The 22150-nt window shown below is 42.0% G+C and overlaps 1 protein-coding gene across 1 annotated transcript in view; it reads right to left on the bottom strand.

The window, feature by feature from the left end:
- tmem132e (transmembrane protein 132E) overlaps positions 1-11288 on the bottom strand; it is a 277060-nt gene extending 265772 nt beyond the window's left edge. Inside the window, exon 1 of the mRNA XM_047021185.1 lies at positions 9968-11288. Within this exon, the coding sequence (XP_046877141.1) occupies positions 9968-10028 (61 nt within the window). The 5' untranslated portion in view covers positions 10029-11288. The remainder of the gene's footprint in view (positions 1-9967) is intronic.
- Positions 11289-22150: the final 10862 nt, after the last annotated feature.

Here is a 22150-nt window from a genome sequence, read left to right as displayed (position 1 = left end):
TAACGTTAAAACTACAGCTAACCTAAACTATGTAGTTACATAAGCCATTGTAACACACGTGCCCACCATCTCAAACATCATGTAACGTGTATTTTAGTATGACAGATTAAACAAACAGAAAAAGAGCATTCTTTGGATGTATTCAGAATTTCGCCGCGACTTCAACGAAAATTGATTTATTTTGTATGATGCCAGATGTTAGCATCGGTGCTGCGCCTCTTCTGGAACTGAATCAGAACTTGCCTTGAATTCTTTAAACAAATCCAGATGACGATCTTTCAGGTGCTTAGCTAAATTGGAAGTATTCCCCCTTGGTCTGAAGACTGCGGTAGCATTTTTTGCATAATGGCTTCTGCGGATTAATTATAACGCCACGGTCATCTGCCTCAAACGCAAACTACTTTTTTTGCCTTTCTAGTCAACAAGTCGAAGCAGGGCGATCGCTAAAGCAGCAGTTGTTATCTTGTTTTTCTTAATGTAAACGTCGACTGGAACACTCCTGAAGGCGCAGCACCGATGCTAACATCTGGCATCGGCGCTCACGGTACTTACGGTGCTTCAAAAAAATGGGCATCGTCGGTGTTTTGTTATTTTAGCATCGAAAGGTACCGTAAGTATCGGTTCTCGTGACATCCCTAATATGCACACAGTCACAACGTCAGCACACGTTAGCAACAATGCATAGCCTACATATGCCATTCTAGTAAGACCGACAGCTATATCAGCGAGCCTTCAGCATTAGTGCCGTAGCTAAAAGTAGGTACCTTACTCACATTTACATTTACCCACTTAGCAGACGCTCTTATCCAGAGCGACTTACAGTACTCGAAGTTTCCCCTTCGTTCTTTTGGTGAGAAGTCTCAAGAGCTAGCTGGCGTCATGGAGCCGACCAGTTAAATAGTTGTTTAGCACTAGCGTTGCTACATGCATAATGCAGAAATGATATGTTAGTTGTTGTTAATTTGTGAAGGTGTGAATCATTTTGGATTCATATTTAATGTAACAAATTATTAACAAATTAACTGTGTAACGAATTATTAACGAAGGAATTATTACGACCCCCCACCCCCGGTCTGACAACCCCCACCCCTTCCCGCCACAATTAGATTTCTAATCTGTGGGAAACACTGGCCAGACCCTTAATCTTTCGGATTTGGGTCTGGAGTTCCAGGTCCCTCTTACGTACTTCCACTCAATTTTCATCTGCGGCATCTGATCAAATGGATTCAAATAATATATTATTATTATTGTTCATATTATTATTCTTATTATTAATTTAATTTTAAAAAGTTTTTTCCTCATTATATTGTACAAATACTAATCATAAACCATTGTCTCTGAAATACATTGCGAAAAGCTTTAAAATCTTGTTAATAGAATATTAAAATGAATTACTATTTGTATATAAACCATCAAAAGAGCATAAAACCTGTCGATATTGGATAAAAAAATGTAGAAATGCCATATGATTTTTGAAAAATGTATGTGGTTACATAAAGGGGGGAGACACTAAATATATATTGTGGTTTTTTCTATAAATCTAGACCATTTTTTACTGGAGAAAATGCTGTCGGACAGTAAATTTAGGTGTCATGTCACTGACCCGCAAACCAACATGAGTAACTGCAGTTCCACAGAGAGCTCTCACTGTATTCCAATGCCAATGTGTCCATACCAATGTGTCCATGCCAATGTGTATGTGACTTCTCCAGATTTGTCACATAGGAGATGAGTAGAGGAGTGAAGGAAGGAAAGGGGGGAGGGGGTAGATAGACAAAGAGCCCGAGGGTAAAAATTGGGCCATATTTCTTAAGCTTTCACTTAACTAATCACAGATCCCCGATTCCTCGTGCAATAGCAAAGCATCCACTGAGTGATGTGAGTAATTTATAAGTTGAAAGAGAAGACTTTTAGACCTCGGTCCCAGCTGGTTAGCAACTTTGATCTGTTCTTCTCTGGATATGGGTGGTTACGGAAAAATAAATGCACATAAAAAGTCTTCAAATGTTGCAGTGATTGCAGTTATCCTGAACCATAGAGAAGAGCCAACATTTTAAGACACTTCTTTGAAGTGCCTCAGATAATGATAAGTCTACTCTACAGGGAGGTTAGCAGTTTTTCCACATTAATCCATTTGTGTTCCCCTCCAGGAAACTGCTAATTATTGCCCTCACAGCCGAACAAAACCAGCCATTTCACATACTCTCTTATCATACTCCTGCAGCTAGAGCCCAATTATTTTTTGTCTTTCAATCCAAAAATAAGCATCTCCTTTGTCAAGATGATAATCCCAACAATCTGGAGGGCACACTATAGCAGAGAAAAAAAACAGAAAAGAGTTTAATAGTCGTATCCATAGCTTTCTCAAATTAAATGAGCCTGTAAAAGACAACAAATATAGTTTCATTTAAAAAGGTCTGCATATCCTGGAAAGCAATTTATAGTGTATTTTCAGTACAGTAGGTAGGATACAACTGAGAGTGATGCATCGATAAAGCAGGACTAATCGAACGAGCCAGAATAAGGAGGGTAAAGTTAATTTGTCCCCTAAAAGATGAACAGCAACTTAAGTCTTTTTAATTATTATTTAAGTGGATACAGAAATCTTTCATGAAATAAGACTAGATGATGCACATTCATACATTTGTCAATATAGGAGGTACACTATCGCTAACAACCCATTTATTAGAATAAAAAGACACTTAATGACATGAATCCCAAAGGTACTTCAGAATTGAAATCGTTGGGATAACAATGTCTATCATGCAAAGGAGTAATGTGCAATGCATGCAAACTGAGTCCTCTTCAAGAAAATGAAAGCCTTCAAGCACTCAGCAAGGGGTCCAGAATCAAACCGCATCTGAAGAGACTAGCACATCACAAAGATCACTTTCATCATACAAGGGTGCATCGCTAGAATTCCAACAACCCTAGCCATTAGTCCTATCATAATATTACTGTGCAATTTCCTAACACTTGCATGTCACACGTGGTGGAAGACTATTCCCCAAAACAGGAAATAAGGCTGAAGATTAAATTGTTGTCCTTGTCAGTTTGCTTAAAGGCCATGTTGACAACAAAAAGTTTTAAATTCCTATTTAAACAATTAGTGTTCACAATAAATAGTGTTTAAAAAAAAAAAAAAAAGTGTTTCATGAGATTCAAGTCCATTATAGTAAAAAATTAAAGAATTGTGAGACCCATCTGGAAACAAGTAATTATGGTGCTTATCCAGTACCAGATGTGATTGAGAGTAATGAGTCATATATAGCCTGACCTTAACCTTCATCAAATGGCTCACAGCAGTAATGTTCAACATCCACTTTTACAGAGAAGTCTCAATCTTTTACTTATTGACCCACTGACTTTCAGATGTAGAAAACAACTGTTGAGTCATATAAAATGTCACATCTTAAAGGGAGACATGGGGTTTGGACTGTTACACTACCAGAGCCTGTTTAAGGAGAGCTTGCCCACTCCCTATTAAGCCCCATTGTACGGAATTTTGTTGCAGTTCCACCAGAGTTCCACTGGGAGTGATCGCGGTCGAGTGCAAAATGAATGGGAGTCTATGGAGCTAAACGGCTAAATTTGTCTCTTTCGCCTGATTGTTGTTGATAAATCTCATATTTGATTGTAGTTTGTGCATGTTCAACATAGATTACAAGTCAAAAGTTGAATGAACGAGTACTTATATCCTTTCGATTTCTTACATGGTAAGTCGTTGTGGCCCATAACACGCTAGAATTCTGCTAACGAATGCTGATTGGTTAGTGAAGGACTGACTACGACCAGAGATCCCGCTTGGTGACATCCGAAGCAGAACCAGAATGTCAGAGCATTAGCAACATTAGCAACAACATTAGCAAGCCACAACTATTTCTAGCATGTGTATTGACAGGGAGAGCCTAACCTGTCAGCTGTGTTGTCGATGCCTCGAGAGAAAAGTGGAAGTAACCAGAGCTTGCCGTCAAGCAGTAGCTCTGGTTGTACATTGTGTATGACGTCAATGCCATTTTCAAAGGCTTTTTTAGAACAGAAAGGCGACTTTTAAAAAATCCAACACCCAGTGGTGTGTTTTTTTTGCTTCCCCTTTCGATTTCAGAATTCAAATTACTAGACAAAAAATGATATCCTGAGAAAAGTGGATTTTGAGGGGTATAGCTCCATAGACCTCCATTCATTCTGCACTCGACCATTAGCGCCCTCATATGGAACTTGAGTGGAACTGCAACCAGTTCAGAACCCGGAAGTTTCCCCGAGAGTGGGAGTTCTCTCTTTATTAGACATCTCTGACACTACGGTGTAGAAATTGGTCTGCTCCCTGCCACCGTGTCTGTTCTGTAGGATGTGCTTGTACTTGGAGGCAATGTTCCCTCTAAACTGCGCAGCCGCGCAGCCCAGTTGAAGGACCCGTGCACTATATGTTTCAGAACGCGCAAAAAACAACTGTATTTTTTGTATTATTATTTTACAACTATAGAAAAACTATAAATGTTCAGTTGATCAACCAAATGCGGCGAAATCCACTTCAATCACTTGCGTTTCAATGTCACTCTAGGCTACACGCAAGCTTTTAACAGAACAACGACCCTGGCGCTCAGCTCAAACTTTGACTCGCAAAGAAAATCAGGAACGAATGACCCTTACAGTGCGTTCACACTGCAGCGACGCGATGCGAGCGACAACATTTCCATTCATTTTCTATGGAGCCAGACGAATCGCTTGCGTGGTGCATTGTGGGTAGCGACGCGACAGAGTTGAGATTTTCTCAACTTTATGCAAATGAGGAGCGATTTTCGCTAGCGATGGCCAATTGGAGTGTTTTCTTGTTTCTCGTAACGTAACAACCATGGCAAACATTTCTAGCTTTCTAGGTTTCAAGGTGGAGGAGAAACTAATCGTTTGTGTGGCTGCTTACCCAGTCCTGTAAGATACATAGCTGTATTTGTACAGAGATATTAATTTTAAAAAAACAATGCATGGCGCAAGGTTTGCCGAAGTTGTGGGTGCTTGTACTTTAAAATTCAGTTTAGTCACATTACGTAACTTCGTTCTGTGGTAACTAGCTAGCTAGCCCGGCTGGAACTCCCTATTGTATCGACAGATTAGCAGAGACTGAGGAATATATTAAAACGTTTTTTACACATGTCAACGTGTATGTCTATTTAACAGTTTTGTATGTTGTATACAAGTTGTATTTGATCGATGTTGCAACTACGTAAACCCAAGTCTGCACACTTGGCCATGACAACTACAATAGTGACTTTAGAGAACTACATTCTACATGTATCTGTTTGAAACGCCCCCGAGCGTGGTGAACTGTGGGAAGGCAAGCGATGGCAAGCGATTCGCGTCGCTGCAGTGTGAACGCACTGTTACAAGTGCCCAACGGACACAAGCGATGCTGGTAGGATGGTGAAGCTTTCTGATATATTTAGCTTTAAACAAGCTAGCGGGGTTCTCTGCTAACTTAGCTCAGAGTACTGAGGTTTGTGCTCAGACAGATTTCTATTTGCTCAGTGCGGAAAAATTTGAGGGAACATTGCTTGGAGGTGCTCCAAATAATTACAAATCATGACTTGGCAAACTCAAGGCCAAAACTTTTTTTGCACAATGATAGAAGAATCTCATTGATTGGTCTTAGCCAATCAATGAGACGAATATAATAACAGATGCTCCTGAAAAGTAGCCCACCTGGGGCCCGTTCTCCGTACGTCGCTAACTCAGTTAGCTGGATTTGATTGTTGACGATTTGTCATCATCTTGGATTGTTCGGTTCTTCGAAGCTCATCCTGGACGTGCTGTCATAGCAACAGGTCCGCAAGCTTAAACCTGCTCGGGAACAGGTTTATTTTATGTAAACACGATTAGATTGAGGCTTTAAGCAAAGGTGATACAGGAAGTCTGTCACAGACATGTCTTGTCCGTTTTTACTACAGGAACCTGTTGTAGACGGTGCAAAAATTATTAGCAGAATTCAACATGAAACTGAATTAATTGCTCATTGCGTGATAGATAGGCTCCTTAAGTACAGCGCAATATGCTAGCCTACTTTTTGAGAGGATAGCCTATCGTTTTTTTGTGAGGGTGTCATTTACGTAATAAATTTGTTGAAACCACATCATATGATTTAAAGATGATAAATGAAAATTTGAAAGTATGAAGAAAAAAAAGCATAGGCCTAGCTTACTGTAATAAGCGATAAAACACGTGGTCACTACATTTAATTTGGTCTGCTACTTTTTGCCAGCCTTCTTTCTTGGATTTTGCAGACTTTTGAAGTGTTCCCTGGCGTTCTGATTTCAAATTCGGATTAACCTTCGAGCAAGCTGTTGCGCTGTTGGCTCTGTTGCGGGAAAAAAACAGGGCGCTCATTTTGGCCACGGTGAGCAGCCATAGATTTATGTGAGCAGCCAATAGCAGCGTTGCTGATCAAGGTTTCTACTATCGATACATACCCCCTTTTAGACCAACGCATAACTCAATCCAGCTATTCACTTTATTCTCAGGGGGTCTACTGTAGAAATGATTATGGGTGAAACTTCCGGTGAGTAGCGGAAGTTGCTGTTTGCTATACGTTAGTCCGTTAGTCCCAGCCAGCCGTCAACAGCGATTCTTTCTAAAGTGATTTCAACTGTAATATAACTAAAACTTGTTTGTTTTTAAACATATGTTGTCATTTATATTGTTATTATTATTGTTGTAAAATGTCATTGCGGAGCTCTGGTAGGCTACCTGTTGCGCTGTTCGCGGCTTTACTACAGTAACAACCAGACTTGGCTAAATCTGTGGCTTCAACGACAGTGTGTTGAACACACCCACAACAAAAAGGGATTGTTCTTGTGACAAACGGTACAGTTTCCATTGCCTGCCAACAAATGAGGACTACAAAAGAATGACGCTGAAAAACCTAGCCTTGAGGGGACCATCCAAAACACTATCGTATGTGTACTCATTTCATTTTGTGGACAAAAAGCCGACGGAGGAAATCCGCATCTTACTTTGTGATTGGGCTACGAAAGGCCTCCACAGATAATTGCAGTACTGCCAGTAAAGGTGGGATGCAAGTGTTCATATAGGAATTGTTGTTGGTTAGTGGTGCCCTGGTCCAGCAACACATGAGCACCCAGCCGTTTGTATTTCACCTTACGATGAAACTAAAACCCAGGACCTATGATGTGGGACTTTGAGGCTCTCACTAGGCTCTGTCTGCACAACAAGGTTGTGTCCCACCTCCTTTATTAAAACGCGACCAACTTTATTAAAACGCGGACAACTTTATTGCTGTGGAGGTAGCTACAGTACTGATAAGACTCAGAGCTTTTCAGGTTATTCATTGCTTCACCGTCCGTAGCAACAGTTAATAAAGTAGCTAAATATGCTAGTGTACGTTATTTGAGGCCACCTTTTCAGGTCGTCCTCCCATCCCTCGATAGTAGAAGGCAGAAGTATGATCAAATTGTCCCGTTTCAGATGTAACAGGCTGTGTTCCCACATGTTTTATTACACATCAAAATTAGCTTTTCGCAATGCCTGTTTATGAGCGTTACCATGACAATCGCCGGCTCCGGAAGTCGCGGCCATAATCCAGGAAATGGATCATGGGGGCTAGGAATAAGGTGGATACTAATTATAAACAACATGGGTGTTCAAAGAACCAAATTAGCCAGATCATGATTAGCAAGATGATGTCATCTTGTATGTGTCATTTAATCTCGGATGTAAAAAGCGACGTACAGAGAACAGGCCCCTGTTGAAAGTCAATAGATTCTGAGATGGTTCCTTATCGGGTTGATCATGGGTCAAAAAAGCTTTCTGGACAATTAAGTCCCTTTACAAAGAAGTGCCATGAACAGATTGCTTTGCCATATTGGAACATACATTTTTAAGAGCAATGGAAATGCAATATATTATTTCTATCTATATATAGAAATATATTGCTATCTAATATGAAAACGGCTTGAGAGGAGCTATGCATACATACAATGTCCTGGACAGCATTAGACATGTTAGATCTTTAAAAATATATGCTACTTTGGGTCATTCCTACAGTTTCTTTCATCCTGAGAACTGATGTCTAGGCATCTATACAAAACTCAATACCATCTTCCTGACAACAGGCATTGCCATCAACTGATGACAGATGGGCTCTGTGTAAAAGACTGTGGGAGATGCATCATAAAGTTGTATCTCTGTCATCACAGTGCTCATATAGGCCACTGGTGTGCTATGTTAAGAGTTGACGTGAGTAACTTTCACTGTGCTGAAGAACTGATGTTTCCATCAAAACAGAGGGAGTCAGATGGCTGAGCGGTTGGGAATCGGGCTATTAATCAGAAGGTTGCTGGATCGATTCCCGGCCGTGCCAAATGACGTTGTGTCCTTGGGCAAGACACTTCACCCTACTTGCCTCAGGGGGAATGTCCCTGTACTTACTGTAAGTCGCTCTGGATAAGAGCGTCTGCTAAATGACTAAATGTAAACAGAGAATGATTCCACTCATCAAATATTTTGATGTAGTAGCCTTAAGTAGTTAATGATATTTTAGGAGGAGTGCATTTGACAAACTCAAGTACAGCTTCTTTATCTTTGAGTTTGTGTATAGGTAAGCTGTAGAGTATTTTAGTTGTGTACCAAAATAATTTGCCTAACCAATTCACTCTGGCACATTGTACAATACTTTTTTCTGACAAAGCTGAACGGAAATGACTGTTATTCCATCAAGAGTACATTATTTTCATGAACTAAATTGTCAACAACATTTTTAAATGCAAAACACATTTATAAAATCCCAGAAAACACAGTATATTTTAATTAGGCAAATGCACACTATCCAGAAAGGCAGGCCTTTATCTTCCTCACTTTCCCAGTCGCCTCCATGTACTATGTGCTACACACTTCAGAAGCAGTAGATCAAGTGCATGATCCATTGGCGAAATTGCAATTGGCAGCTGTCTTTCCATGCTCCAGGAGGTTGGATATATCGCTGGCAATGGGGAGAAACATTGACCACTGACTTTAGTGTTGGGAAAAGACAGAAACACTGTCGGTTCTTCAGGCCACTAAAACCTATTTCAGTATGTTTGTAATGTGGCAGAGGGCTTTTAATGTGCTGTACTGAAAATAAGGCAAAGGGAGTATCATAAGAGTGGGAGATGCTAATATCAAGGACGTTTAAAATAAAATCCTTTTTTTCCATCATAAAACAGAACTGCTTGCAAAAGAAAAATAAGCACTGAATAAGGTGGGTCATGTGGCTTCGAACTGGCCAACTCAACTTCAATAAAAAGTTAGTTTTAACCCCAAAAAGGAACATATAATTTTTGGGGGGCTAGATTTTTAAATGAAGTGAGACTGAATGTTTTTTAGGCTTTCTGCTTATAAAATAAAATGTCTTCAATATCGGGTGGATCCTCACTTATGATTAAATTCAGCTGCATCTCTTTGAAGGTGGTAGCATCTCTCCAACAATTTACAAGTGGGCTGAGGTAGGCTACTGTAGCAACTTGCATAATAAATGTTTTAAAAGTTATATGCTATTCAATTGCAATCACGTTGTTTGAAGTGGTTTTAATCTTAAAATAAATCTTATTACTCAAATATTCCATGGGATCCCACATTTTGCAAAGGTAGGTTATGGTACACTTCCTGACATTCAACATGAGAACCACATACTGCACACAAGCTTGCTCCCACCTTGTGGAGAGAAACGTCTGTGGATCCACAAAACATAATGTAGACATTTAGGTGTAAATAGATTTTGCCTGTTTTTCAAACATCTCTGCTCATTGTGTGTGTGTGTGTGTGTGTGTGTGTGTAATAACCATTTAAGACTTTAAAACAATGATGCTGGATTTTCTTAATCTCGGAATAGTATATCCCCTGACATACAACATAGCCTACAACTGTTGTGGTGTCATTATCATTGTGGCTCACATAACATGCACCGTGAAGAGAAACTTACCGTTGGAAATTAGGACTATGCCGAACAGCAGAGTTCCTCTGCAGGGGCGTACAATTGACATCGTAGATGTACCAGTAAATCCAGTTGTAATAAAATCTTCAGAAGGTCTTTTCAAATATAGATTCCCGACCGACGGTTCTTCTGTGTGTCCAAAGTTGGTGTAATAGATTGGACAAAAAATATTGTGCTTCACTTGAACAGCAGATTGCAAGTCATGTCATCCGTGTTTAGTCCAGTAATAGTTTGAATGGCAGGCATGGCACAATCAGCATGCGGTCTAATTTTCCAAATGGTTGAAGAAAGTTACATGAATCCGTTTTGTTGTGGTTTATAGACTACCACGCGTCAAATAAATTGCGTCTTCAATGAAAGAGCCTACCGGTTGAGGGCTCCGTGTTTCCAATGTAGAGGTGTTTCCAGGTCTAATTCACTAATAGCGTCGACTTGGTAGCAACTAACCGTTTCTGATGTATTGGCTTGGCTCGCACACTTGCCGACTTCTGAAGAGGTCTCCGCCGGTGCAACGCACAGCCTCTGATAATGTTTCTTTCAAATCATTTATGAATATGTTTTTGATTAAATGTCACAGCTAGAGTTGATTCCAATGACACGAAACCAATCACACAATTATATTATTCCGGACCCAAAGCAATATTCACATTTGTGCTGGGTGCATGGTAGGCTTGATACATTTGGAGACCATCAGCCGTTCACTGCTGATAATGGGTTCAAAGACGTGTGACTATGTTGAAAACCTCTTCCGAGTCTTCAAGTTAAACAGAGGAAAATATACAACGAATAACTTAATGTTATTGCATACTAAGTATCAGTTAAAATCATTCATCTATAGTAGTGCATATAGGTTGGGTGCTTCGTCTCAAATGCCGACCACGGCTTGTTAGTCAATACTTCAGCATACCTCGCGCAGTGATTTGATGGTTAATTTACTTTCCCGACAAAATTAAGCTCTGTAGCCTATAGAGAAAACAAATGCTTGCCTTAAGATAAAATTTACCCCGTCAAAAATATCGAATCCAATCATCGTTACTCTAAAAACAACAGTATGCAAAGTCCAGCCTGACAGGGATTCAAAACTCAGGAACAGTTCTACTTCATTGTTCTGCCCTCCCCAATGCCGCGTTGAATATTTCAGCAGTGTTCTTTACCGTTCTTCTGGTTCGGATGTGGCCATAGAGAAGCTTCCCATAATGTCCAGATACAACTAAATCTATTAGGAATAGGAAATCCTATTTGAACAATGTCAAGTAGACATTTGCATGCGGCGGCGACGGACGCTGCTTCTCCCTCGCTCTATGTTCCCCACTCCTGAAAGCAGAGTCAACTGCATGGGTCACGTGATACCTTCATCAACCCTCTATCTGACGCGACATACGTTGACAAAAATAACGGTGTGCATTTCCTTGGATATTTAATTTTAGTGTATTACCTAATCATATACTAAGTCATTATATGTAATTTTTCATCAGAAAAAGTTGTTACAGAAGTGGGCCTATGTCATATTCATGGTATGTGGAAAATGAACCGTTTTTACCCTGCGTTCACACTGCAGCGACGCGAATCGCTTGCCATCGCTTGCCTTCCCACAGTTCACCACGCTCGGGGTCGTTTCAAACAGATACATGTAGAATGTAGTTCTCTAAAGTCACTGTTGTAGTTGTCATGGCCAAGTGTGCAGACTTGGGTTTATGGTAGTTGCAACATCGATCAAAATACAACTTGTATACAACATACAAAACTGTTTAATAGACATACACGCTGACATGTGTAAAAAACGTTTTACTATATTCCTCAGTCTCTGCTAATCTGTCGATACGATAGGGAGTTCCAGCCGGGCTAGCTAGCTAGTTACCACAGAACGAAGTTACGTACGCTAATGTGACTAAACTGAATTTGAAAGTACAAGCACCCACAAGTTCGTCAAACCTTGCGCCATGCATTGTTTTTTTTTAAATTAACATCTCTGTACAAATACAGTTATGTATCTTCAGTGGCGTTTTTATAAGTAAAAAATTGGTGGGGCACAAACCATTTCGAAATATGGGATACATACCATTAAAGCTACGAAACTCCCTCTTGCTACTGATGTGTTTATTTAACACATCAACAAACAGCGAGGCTCCACAAAACACTTTTAACGACAGAGCGGCTTGCTTCTGCCTGGTGTTGTAGCCTACACATAGGCCTACTGGGGAGACCTTCTTGTGTAATTGCTCTCCTTCCCTCTCACACACATGTAAAATGACCACTGTCATATTTACAAACCTAAATTAGGAATGCAACCAAGCTCAGAACCAATTTGCCTACAGGGCCATACCCAAACAGCAATGAGCTCAACACCACTGACGGCCCTAACAAAGCGGAAAGACTGTAACGAGTGTTTCACTTAACACAATAGAATGAAGCACACTGACACATGAACTATATTTCAGAGGTTAAAAAAAAGGTTATTTTTTATGATATTTGTTTTCTCTATTACCTCTGTTTTATTTTTCTTAATTTGTCTTCTTTAAAAAAAAATCATAAACAACTCCGAACGGTCAATAATTCAATGACAAGAAACACACAAATATAACAATACACAAATCAAGTAGAAAAACTAATCTAGAAACCCTCACTCTAACCTTATCAATTAGATTATTATATAAAACAGCACTTGCAATAACCGATTTTGTGATATATAATGTCCCCAAACAAAATCAGAAGCATTCGTTATTTGCAAAACAATTAATCTTCTCTCAATCAATTTACAACTACTGCATTTATTTTACAGTTAGTAAATCAATATTTCTTCTTTCTTTCTTCTCAGTAGGCTGTAATCTTCTATTTTTCTCATCTCTCGTCCCGTCCAGTTTAGGTAGCCGCGCGAGAGAGAAGGAGACTCCTACTTTACCACCTGCAACCCAAAAAATTCATATTAACCCACAGCACCAATATTAGTTCAAGTTCAACTGACTCAACAGAAGGCCAACTGTCATTGTCTAATGATTCCAACTGACACAAGTCCGTCAAATGCAGTCGGTCTCCCATTTGGCTGATCCCACCAGCCTTTCTTACAGACAGGATTATAAAATATGCTTTCACTCACCAAGACTCACTTCAAGAGAAAGGTGGCACGGCGGTTCTTCCTCCGGGCAAACTTTTCTATGACTTTGGGAACGAAGTCTTGTAGCTGCTGAATCAGCTGGCTTTCGATGGACAACGTGGCCAATGCGTTGAGTCGCGGCTGTCCCATGGTGTTGCGGGTGAAGGTTTTTACTCTCTTCAAGGTGGAAAAGTTCCTCTCTGACTCGGATGTCGTCATAGGTGTTGTTATTATTATTTTCAGCAGAGTGACAGTCTCAGAAAAAGCTTCCTCTAGGTTGTTGTCGTGAATGGATCGTAAGAGAGACAGGGCCGTCTTGCCAGTGTGAAGCTCAGTGTGGCGATACAGAGTGGTCAACTCAGACTTCAACTTTTCCTCGTTTCCTAGAGGCCATAGTTTCACCGCACAGTCAAGCTCAGATGTAGGGAATGACAGGACAAATTGTGGGAAGAGCGAGCTGTCAACTAGCTTGGCAGCGATCAAGTGGTCACTCTGTGAAAACCTCTGCTCCACCTGGGAGATGACTGTGTCGCATGCCTCCTTCATCACCGGCGCTGTGTTGGTCACTCGTCGGCCTGGATCGTCTGTTCCATCGTGAACGGTGGCAGCCCATTCATCCGTTTGCTTCCGCATGTCCTGGACATTCTCCTTGAAACGGGTGAGCGCACTCCCAATCCCAGATGCATCGATGCTACGTTTTTGCAGAGTGTTGTATAAAACATCAACTTCTGGCATAAGGATGGAAAAAAATTCCAGCAGCTGCAGAAAGGCTCGGTCCCAGAGTTTTTTTGACAGGCCGTATGCCTCACTTATGGTGGCCTCATCCCATCCTGGTTGTGTGCGTATTCTCTCCATACACAGGAGCAGCGCAGCGCGGTTTTCCCAAACTGCATTGACTGTTCTGCTTTTAAAGTTCCATTGTACAGCTGGTGGCCTTGGGATGCGTCTCTGTGTTGCTTCAGCAAGTGCCGCAACACGTTTTGGTGCGCCAGAGAAAAGGTGGCAAAAGCTGTTAAATCTGCAAAAAACACCTTCAGGATGCTCATCCTCGCTGAACAAAGTTGCTGCAAGGTCAGGTTCAGCTGGTGAGCATAGCAGTGAACAAACTGGGCATGTGGGTATGTCTCTCTCATTAGCGTCTGTACTCCTCGGACGTTTCCACTCATTACAGCCGCACCATCATAGGTCTGAGCGATCAGCTTTTCCCCCAGCTTCAGTGGTTCCAGCACACCCTTGATGCTATTAGAGAGGCCAAGTCCAGTTTTGTCCTTGACTTCCACAAACTCCAAAAACCTCTCTGTCACTGTGTAGTCAGGCAACATGTATCGCAACACAACCACCATTTGGGATTTACAGGAGACATCAGTTGTCTCATCTGCCTGTACGGCAACAAATGGATGTCTCGTCCAATTGCTCGGCTATCTCCTCCTTGTACACTTCATACATGATGTCTAGCAGTTCGTTTTGAACAGTGCTAGATGTCCCTTTGAAGATGGGCTGAGCGTCATAGTGCCTCTGAAGTCTGGAATCACCCTCACACATGGTATCGAATATACATCTGAAAATACCAGGATTCAGGGAGTCCGCCGACTCGTCGTGCCCCCGCAGTGCTGTTTCACATTTTCAACACAGTTGAATACAGGTTATGATCCGACTGAGAACGTACCTGTTCTCTTCGACCTGTTTGTTGTGCTGCTCAATGGAGCGTCTGTATGCGCTGTCAACTTGGGCTGCGACATTTACCCTTCCAAGTAAGCCCAATTTCACTGCATTGTCAAGATGACTCCCACTGCTCTCATGTTTGGCTATTCTCTCCGAAAGATGTTTTAAATCTTTGTACCCCGTCCTCGACCAAGTACCATCTCCACCAAATAGCAGACATGGAAAGCAGAAAAGTGCGGTTTTTTGAATGCTAATCGTTAGCCACTTTTTCTTTACAAACCACTCCACATTAAACCCACGGTTAACTTTACCAGCAGCTTGAGTAATTGCAATATCCCGTGGCTGATGGGCACCAAGTCGCTTGATTTCAAGCTTCTCCTCCAATTTGAGGGTTTCAAACCGGTGCTCAAGTAGGAAACCAACTGTATTCATTTTATAAGCTGCTGGGACAATCTACTCGATCTTCTTCTTGCTGACTAATATTGGCGCCAAACAGACAGACAATGTATATATATATTTTTTTTAACAAAGGTCCAATAAACACTAAAATGAATGTTCTGTATATTAGTTGATGTGTCAGGCTTCACAGGGTTAGAGCTAAGCATCTGGGGGCCCGTTTCAATAACTATATGGGGCCCTATACCCACATTAAACATAATAGAGCAGAAAAAGCAAGGATTCCTGTTGGTTTGCATCAATGGTTTATTATTTTATTATGTGCACTTTAACCTTCATAAACAGGCAGCTCAACATAGAAACAATCCAACATTATTTGATTAAAAAGATATACATAGCGTTTTATGTTGGAATAAGCCTCGCCCTTTCACGCACGGCAACTTCACTGCTTAGCTAGAGCTAATTGATTAGCGCAGTATATTTTCAGCTGTCTGGACTGACTCAAACATCCCCTCAACTTGAATTATTTAACAAAATCAAAGAAGAAAAGTGTCTGACTGACACTGAACCGAACTTAGACTACAGTACTGTACTGTACTGGGTATAACGATGGGCTCCGCGTTTCAGCACCGTGGAAATGCAGGTCACTGGGCGCAGGGTTAGAGCTAGCTCTACAGATGCTGGACCAAAGAAAGAGGTCCATTTTGTTGGACTAAGAAGAATAAATAATAAGAATAAGCTTTTCTTTTGTTGTCCGATATGTTTCGTTTTTCGGCACCACTGGCATACATACATATGTACGGTTTCATTTCTTTTCCTGCTCAAACTAATATTTTAACCTTCAGATTGCTTAAACCGGTCACGGTGGTGGTAAACGTCGCCATGGTAACTGCGAGTTTGACCAATCAGAGATATCAGTGTTGTTTTGCTTAGGATTGTGGGTAGTGCAGTATTTCAACAGAAGATCGCAAAAAAGGACTACTCGTTCTTCTTCTTGCCGACTAATGTTGCCAGACAGACAGACAGCCAATCAGGTATGAAATACAAGATGACGCTATGGTGGGGCTACCGGCTCTCTGCCCCACTTGGCATCAAATTCGTGTGATCTACATTGATGGATTAGAATTCTGAGCATGCGTATTAATACTTTCCCACGTCCAATGTACATTGCATTGTAAGAGAGGGGCTAGCCCCACCACGCTCTTCGTTTTGCCGACTAATGTTGGCGCCAGAAAGATAGACAGCCAATCAGGTCTAAAATTTGAAATGACGCTGTGGTGGGGCAACTGGCTCTCAGCCCCACTTGGCATCAAATTTGTGTGATCCACATTACATTACATTACATTCTGAGCATGCGTATTAATACTTTTCCTTGTCCAATGTACATTGCATTGTGAGAGAGGGGCTAGCCCCACCAGAGCCCCACCTTCACGATTAGCCTATGCTAACTCGAATCGGCAGAACGCAGTCTGAAGCAGCAAGGCAGGGACCAATGAACATTATAAAAAATCCTGACACAAACGAATGAAACGAAACAATTCAGGAAGATGCTATATTCATAGATAATAAATGATTCGAAGTAAACGAAAAAAAAAAAAAGAGAAATACAAAAAAACATCATTTTGTTGCAGTTCTTTTTGTTGATAACAGGTGGGGCACTGCCCCACCTGCCCCTAATGACCAGTCGCCACTGTGTATCTTACAGGACTGGGTAAGCAGCCACACAAACGATTAGTTTCTCCTCCACCTTGAAACCTAGAAAGCTAGAAATGTTTACCATGGTTGCTACGGTACGAGAAACAAGAAAAGACTCCGATTGGCCATTGCTAGCAAAAATCGCTCCTCATTTGCATAAAGTTAAGAAAATCTCAACCAGAGCCTGTTTAAGGAGAGCCTGCCCACTCCCTATTAAGCCCCATTGTACCGAATTTTGTTGCAGTTCCACCAGAGTTCCACCGGGAGTGACCACGGTCGAGTGCAAAATGAATGGGAGTCTATGGAGCTAAACGGCTAAATTTGTCTCTTTCGCCTGATTGTCGTTGATAAATCTCAGATTTGATTATAGTTTTTGCATGTTCAACATGGATTACAGGTCAAAAGTTGAATGAACGAGTACTTATGTCCTTTTGATTTCTTACGGGGTAAGTCGTTGTTGCCCATAACACACTAGCATTCTGCTAACGAATGTTGATTGGTTAGTGAAGGACTGACTACGACCAGAGATCCCGCTTGATGGCATCCGAAGCATAACCAGAATGTCAGAGCATTAGCAACATAAGCAACAACATTAGCAAGCCAAAACTCTTTCTAGCATTTGTATTGACAGGGAGAGCCTAACCTGTCAGCTGTGTTGTCGATGCCTCGAGAGTAAAGTGGAAGTAACCAGAGCTTGCCGTCAAGCAGTAGCATTGGTCGTACGATGTGTATGACGTCAATGCCATTTTCAAAGGCTTTTTAGAACAGAAAGGCGACTTAAACAAAAATCTAACACCCAGTGGTGTGTGTTTTTTTTGCCTCCCCTTTCGATTTGAGAATTCAAATTACTAGACAAAATATCATATCCTGAGAAAAGTGGATTTTGAGGGGTATAGCTCCATAGACCTCCATTCATTCTGCACTCGACCGTTAGCGCCCTCATAGGGAACTTGAGTGGAACTGCAACCAGTTCAGAACCCGGGAGTTTCCCAAGAGTGGGAGTCCTCTCTTTATTAGACATTCTCTGATCTCAACTATGTCGCTACCCACAATGCACCACGCAAGCGATTCGCCTGGCTTCATAGAAAATTAGTGGAAAACACGTTGTCGCTCGCATTGCGTCGCTGCAGTGTGAACGCACTGTTAGGTTACTCCTCATCAATGCCTACTGAACCTTTGGGGATGTTTTGCAAATAATCCAAGGACCTAATACTTTCCTCTAGCCATGCAGAAAACGTAAACGCTAGCAAATCTCGTAGAATGAATTAGCATAAACAATAAGATCCCATACAGTGTAGCCTACTAAACCTAAAGCTCAACCAATCTAAGTCCCAAAATGGTACACACAAAACATGCGTTTTATCTATGTATTCTGGTCATGGGCAAACTCTAAACCAGGGGTCGGCAACAGGTGGCCCGCGGGCCAATTCTGGCCCGCCAGCGATTTTATTTGGCCCGTCAAAATATTTCCGATATATTTTTTGTATCGTTTTTTTCCCCCTGTCGACTTTTATTTTGAAACCGGAAACTGGGTGTGGTGTCATTAGATGTTGTCGACTCTATGCAGCGCCGGCGTCGCCTGCAGCCGCCTGCAGCCCGGCTGACTTGAAGTAACCAATGACATTCTCTGCTTCAAGGCAGCCGGCTGTCGGCGCCGCCGTCGCTGCATGTAGTCGAACACACTTATTGACTTTTCGGAAGTATTTTTTCGCTATGTCATCGCTACCATATGATCGCTACACCTCACGGCTGAGATTGCCTGAGGAGAAAGCACAGTTATGGACGGTGGCCCTGAAGTGCAAATGACACCCCCTAATATGAGTACATCCCCCAAATGAAAATACTCCCCCCCAATACGAGTCAACTCCCCCCAAATCGGATGACTTGTTCACCTCGCCCCAATACAAAAACGTGCTCCCCCCCCAATACGAGTCAACTCCCCCCAAATCGGATGACTTGTTCACCTCCCCCCAATACAAAAAAACGCGCTCCCCCAAATGGAAAACGACATTACATTAACTCAAAATACAAAAACGCGCTCCTCCCCAATACGAGTCAACTCCCCCCAAATCAGATGACTTGTTCACCTCCCCCCAATACAAAAACGCGCTCCCCCAAATGGAAAACGACATTACATTAACTCAAAAACACATTACATTAACTCTGAACGGAAAGGGTAGGTACTACACTTTAGCGCTGATTGGATGCAGTAGGCTAACTGACAAGAAATAAGAAATTGATTGACAGAAGTACAAAATGCAATAGCCTGATAGAGTTACGTGCACCAGGACATTTATTTGGGTATCGAAGCATGTAGCATAGGCTACGTATGCAAAAGCATAAATTGCAGTGTTAAACGTAAACATCGATAGCCAAACAACTAGTCCACGCAACTCTGTCATTAGCATGAAATTAATCGTTTTGATTGGAAGGAAAGAGGAAACATTAATGTTGACAATTCAGAGTCATTGCACTAGCCTACTCTTTATTTTAATCAGGGTCATTCCTATGAAATAATCCTAGATCTGCTGTTAACGTTTCACAATATAAGTAGCCTATGCGCACGCTAAAAACGCAGTTGAAGGAAGCAGGACTTTTCAGAAGAGACTAGTCCACTACAGAAGAATGAAATGCCACAATGACAGAGTAACGTGGACCAGGATAGTTGTTTGGCTATCGATTTATACATACACGAAAAATACACGAACACGAAATACTTTTGCCTAAGTAGCCTACTATTTGCTACATTCTTCGATAGCCAAACAAATGTTCTGGTGCACTTAACTCTGCCAGGCTATTGCATTGTGTACTTCTGTCGATCAATTTCTTATTTCTTGTTAGTTAGCCTACTGCATCCAATCAGTGCTAAAGTGTAGTACCTACCCTTTCCGTTCAGAGTTAATGTAATGTGTTTTTGAGTTAATGTAATGTCGTTTTCCATTTGGGGGAGCGCGTTTTTGTATTGGGGGAGGTGAACAAGTCATCCGATTTGGGGGGAGTTGACTCGTATTGGGGGGGAGCGCGTTTTTGTATTGGGGGGAGGTGAACAAGTCATCCGATTTGGGGGGAGTTGACTCGTATTGGGGGGGAGTATTTTCATTTGGGGGATGTACTCATATTAGGGGGTGTGGTTTGCACTTCAGGGCCACCGTAGTTATGGCTAGTAATCGTGGGCAGCGCTCTCTATGGCGGCGCTAGGGAGGGGCTAGCAGGTCCTTCAGCACCCCCAAGAAAGACCAAAGCACCCCGATAGCACCTAGCCTGGCTCTGCCCTCCTACGTACTTCCGCTCAATTTGGATTTTGCTTCTGTACTAGGTCTGGAAGCTCGGCTCTGAAGTCGGTTTCCAGAAAAAAAATTTTGTAGGTCCAATCAGCGAACAGAGGGAGTGGCTGAGAACGATGACGTTAATGTCGTGCACTTGTTTGAGTAGTTCAGTAATGGCGGCGGAGAAAGATGCGAGCAAAACTATTCTGCGGTTGTGGCAACGCTGCCGGATATAGGTTAAAGCCGGAGCAAGAACATTCCTTGCTGAGTTTTGTTGGTGGCCATGATGTTGTGGCCCTCCTCCACACGAGGTTCGGGAAAAGTTTGATTTTCCAGCTACGGCAGCTAGCTCCGTTACAGTGGTGGTGAAGGAGTTGGCTAAGGCGAACGCTTGCGATTGGTTATGGCAAATCAGAGTGGCTCTGGGCGGATCCAATCGTTTTAAACTTCAACAGAGGACCCGCCTTCAAGGAAGTTAACGTTTGTCAATGGAGAGATCCCAGACCCTCTGTACAAATGAAATGTACGAGGGTCTGGTTAGGACCAGGCTAAATAGCACCCCCCACAACATTTCTTATTAATTAATAGTTTTCAGGCCCGGAGTGGCCATCGGGAGAATAGGGAGAATTCACGGTGGGCCGCTTTGCCCGCTTATAAATTGGGCCAGAAGATCGCCTGCTTTCTCTTTGTTTTTTCACACACAGGATATGCCTTAAGTTTGTTAAGTTACTGTGTGACTGATAAGTAAGCTAATAGGCTTAATCTAATAAAGCGCATGATCAGACCGTGCATTAAAAAGTGCAGTTTTCAGTTGTCGCGCCTGTTCTCTTTCTCAAACACAAGTACGTGTACCAAGATGTTGATATGGAGACAACCCTAAACTATCATTTATTGTTGTGGAGGAAGTTAGCTAGCTAGATTAGGCTGACGCGAAAAGAATAAAATAGAAGGGAAAAAGATCTCAGGAGGAACTGAAAAAGCCAGGAAAAAAAAATAATTAATGCCAAAAAATGTTCTGTCGGTAGCGGGTCCTCGTGTTTGTTGCCTTTAGTGTTGTTCGTTTGGTCGTTCACAGGAGAGAGGGGACAGGTAAGCCGCCCATGGGTATACACTCCCATCACGCAGTTTACTCCCCTGTTACTTCACTAGGCAAGGAACGGTGCCGCCCTATGTAATTTTGTTAGAGAGGCATTATTTGGGTAGGCAGGGTATTTAGCACTTTTATTGTTTTCATTCCTTTGGCACCGTTCATGGTCCCCTTGTTCTCCTGTGACGCCGTTTCTGTTTGTAAAATAAAACACACGGTTCTCTACATACACCCTCGTTTGTGTTTGTGTTGGCTGCTGGTTGTTAGTCCCTCCTTTGCCCCTAGACGCTGAAGCCTTAGTTTGTTCAGCCAGGGAGGGCCGTAACAATAGCTTGTCTTGTGTCTCCACTAATCAGCTAATACTCACCTGTGTAAGAGACTGGCACGTGTTTGTTTGGTTGCCACGGTGATGGTGCGGCTATGGCTGCTAATGCGCTGAGGGCAGAGAATTACATAAGATTTAGCTGGAATCCGCACCTCAAACAAGTTAACCTAGACGCAAAACTGTTCGTCCAATCCAAAACATAACGATTTTTCCGAGACCCAAGACTCTGCCGAAACCAGAAATGTCCTTTATGTGTCTGTGCGGTCAGAAATACGACTCTACCGGCAGTTTCTAAATCTGGTTGTTTTTGCCTTTTCTGACGAATTTGTCACCAGATTTGCATTGGACTATGGGGCGAGAGTTGCACTTTGTCTCGCAGAAAAGTGGGGCTCTGAATAAATGAAGTCTGTTGGATTCCACAGACAACTGTCTACGACCAGCACAAAATTAGCTATCTATTGTTCCAAAAACGAAGCATGAAGAGCGAAAATTGTGGCAATGCTGGCAAACTAGAAATACCTTTTGAAACTGATTTCGAAGCTCCCCTCCACTCAAAGCGTTTCAGTCTGCACTCTAGGCTTTCTCGTACACACCCATGTAAATCTCAGAAACGGTTTGAAAAAGTCATGAAACATAATCAGTGATATTA

Source organism: Hypomesus transpacificus, chromosome 6 (assembly GCF_021917145.1).
Source record: "Hypomesus transpacificus isolate Combined female chromosome 6, fHypTra1, whole genome shotgun sequence".
Classification (NCBI taxonomy): Eukaryota; Metazoa; Chordata; class Actinopteri; order Osmeriformes; family Osmeridae; genus Hypomesus; species Hypomesus transpacificus.
The sequence above is the reverse complement of the archived record's forward strand: the minus strand, read 5'-3'. Positions and strand labels throughout refer to the sequence as shown.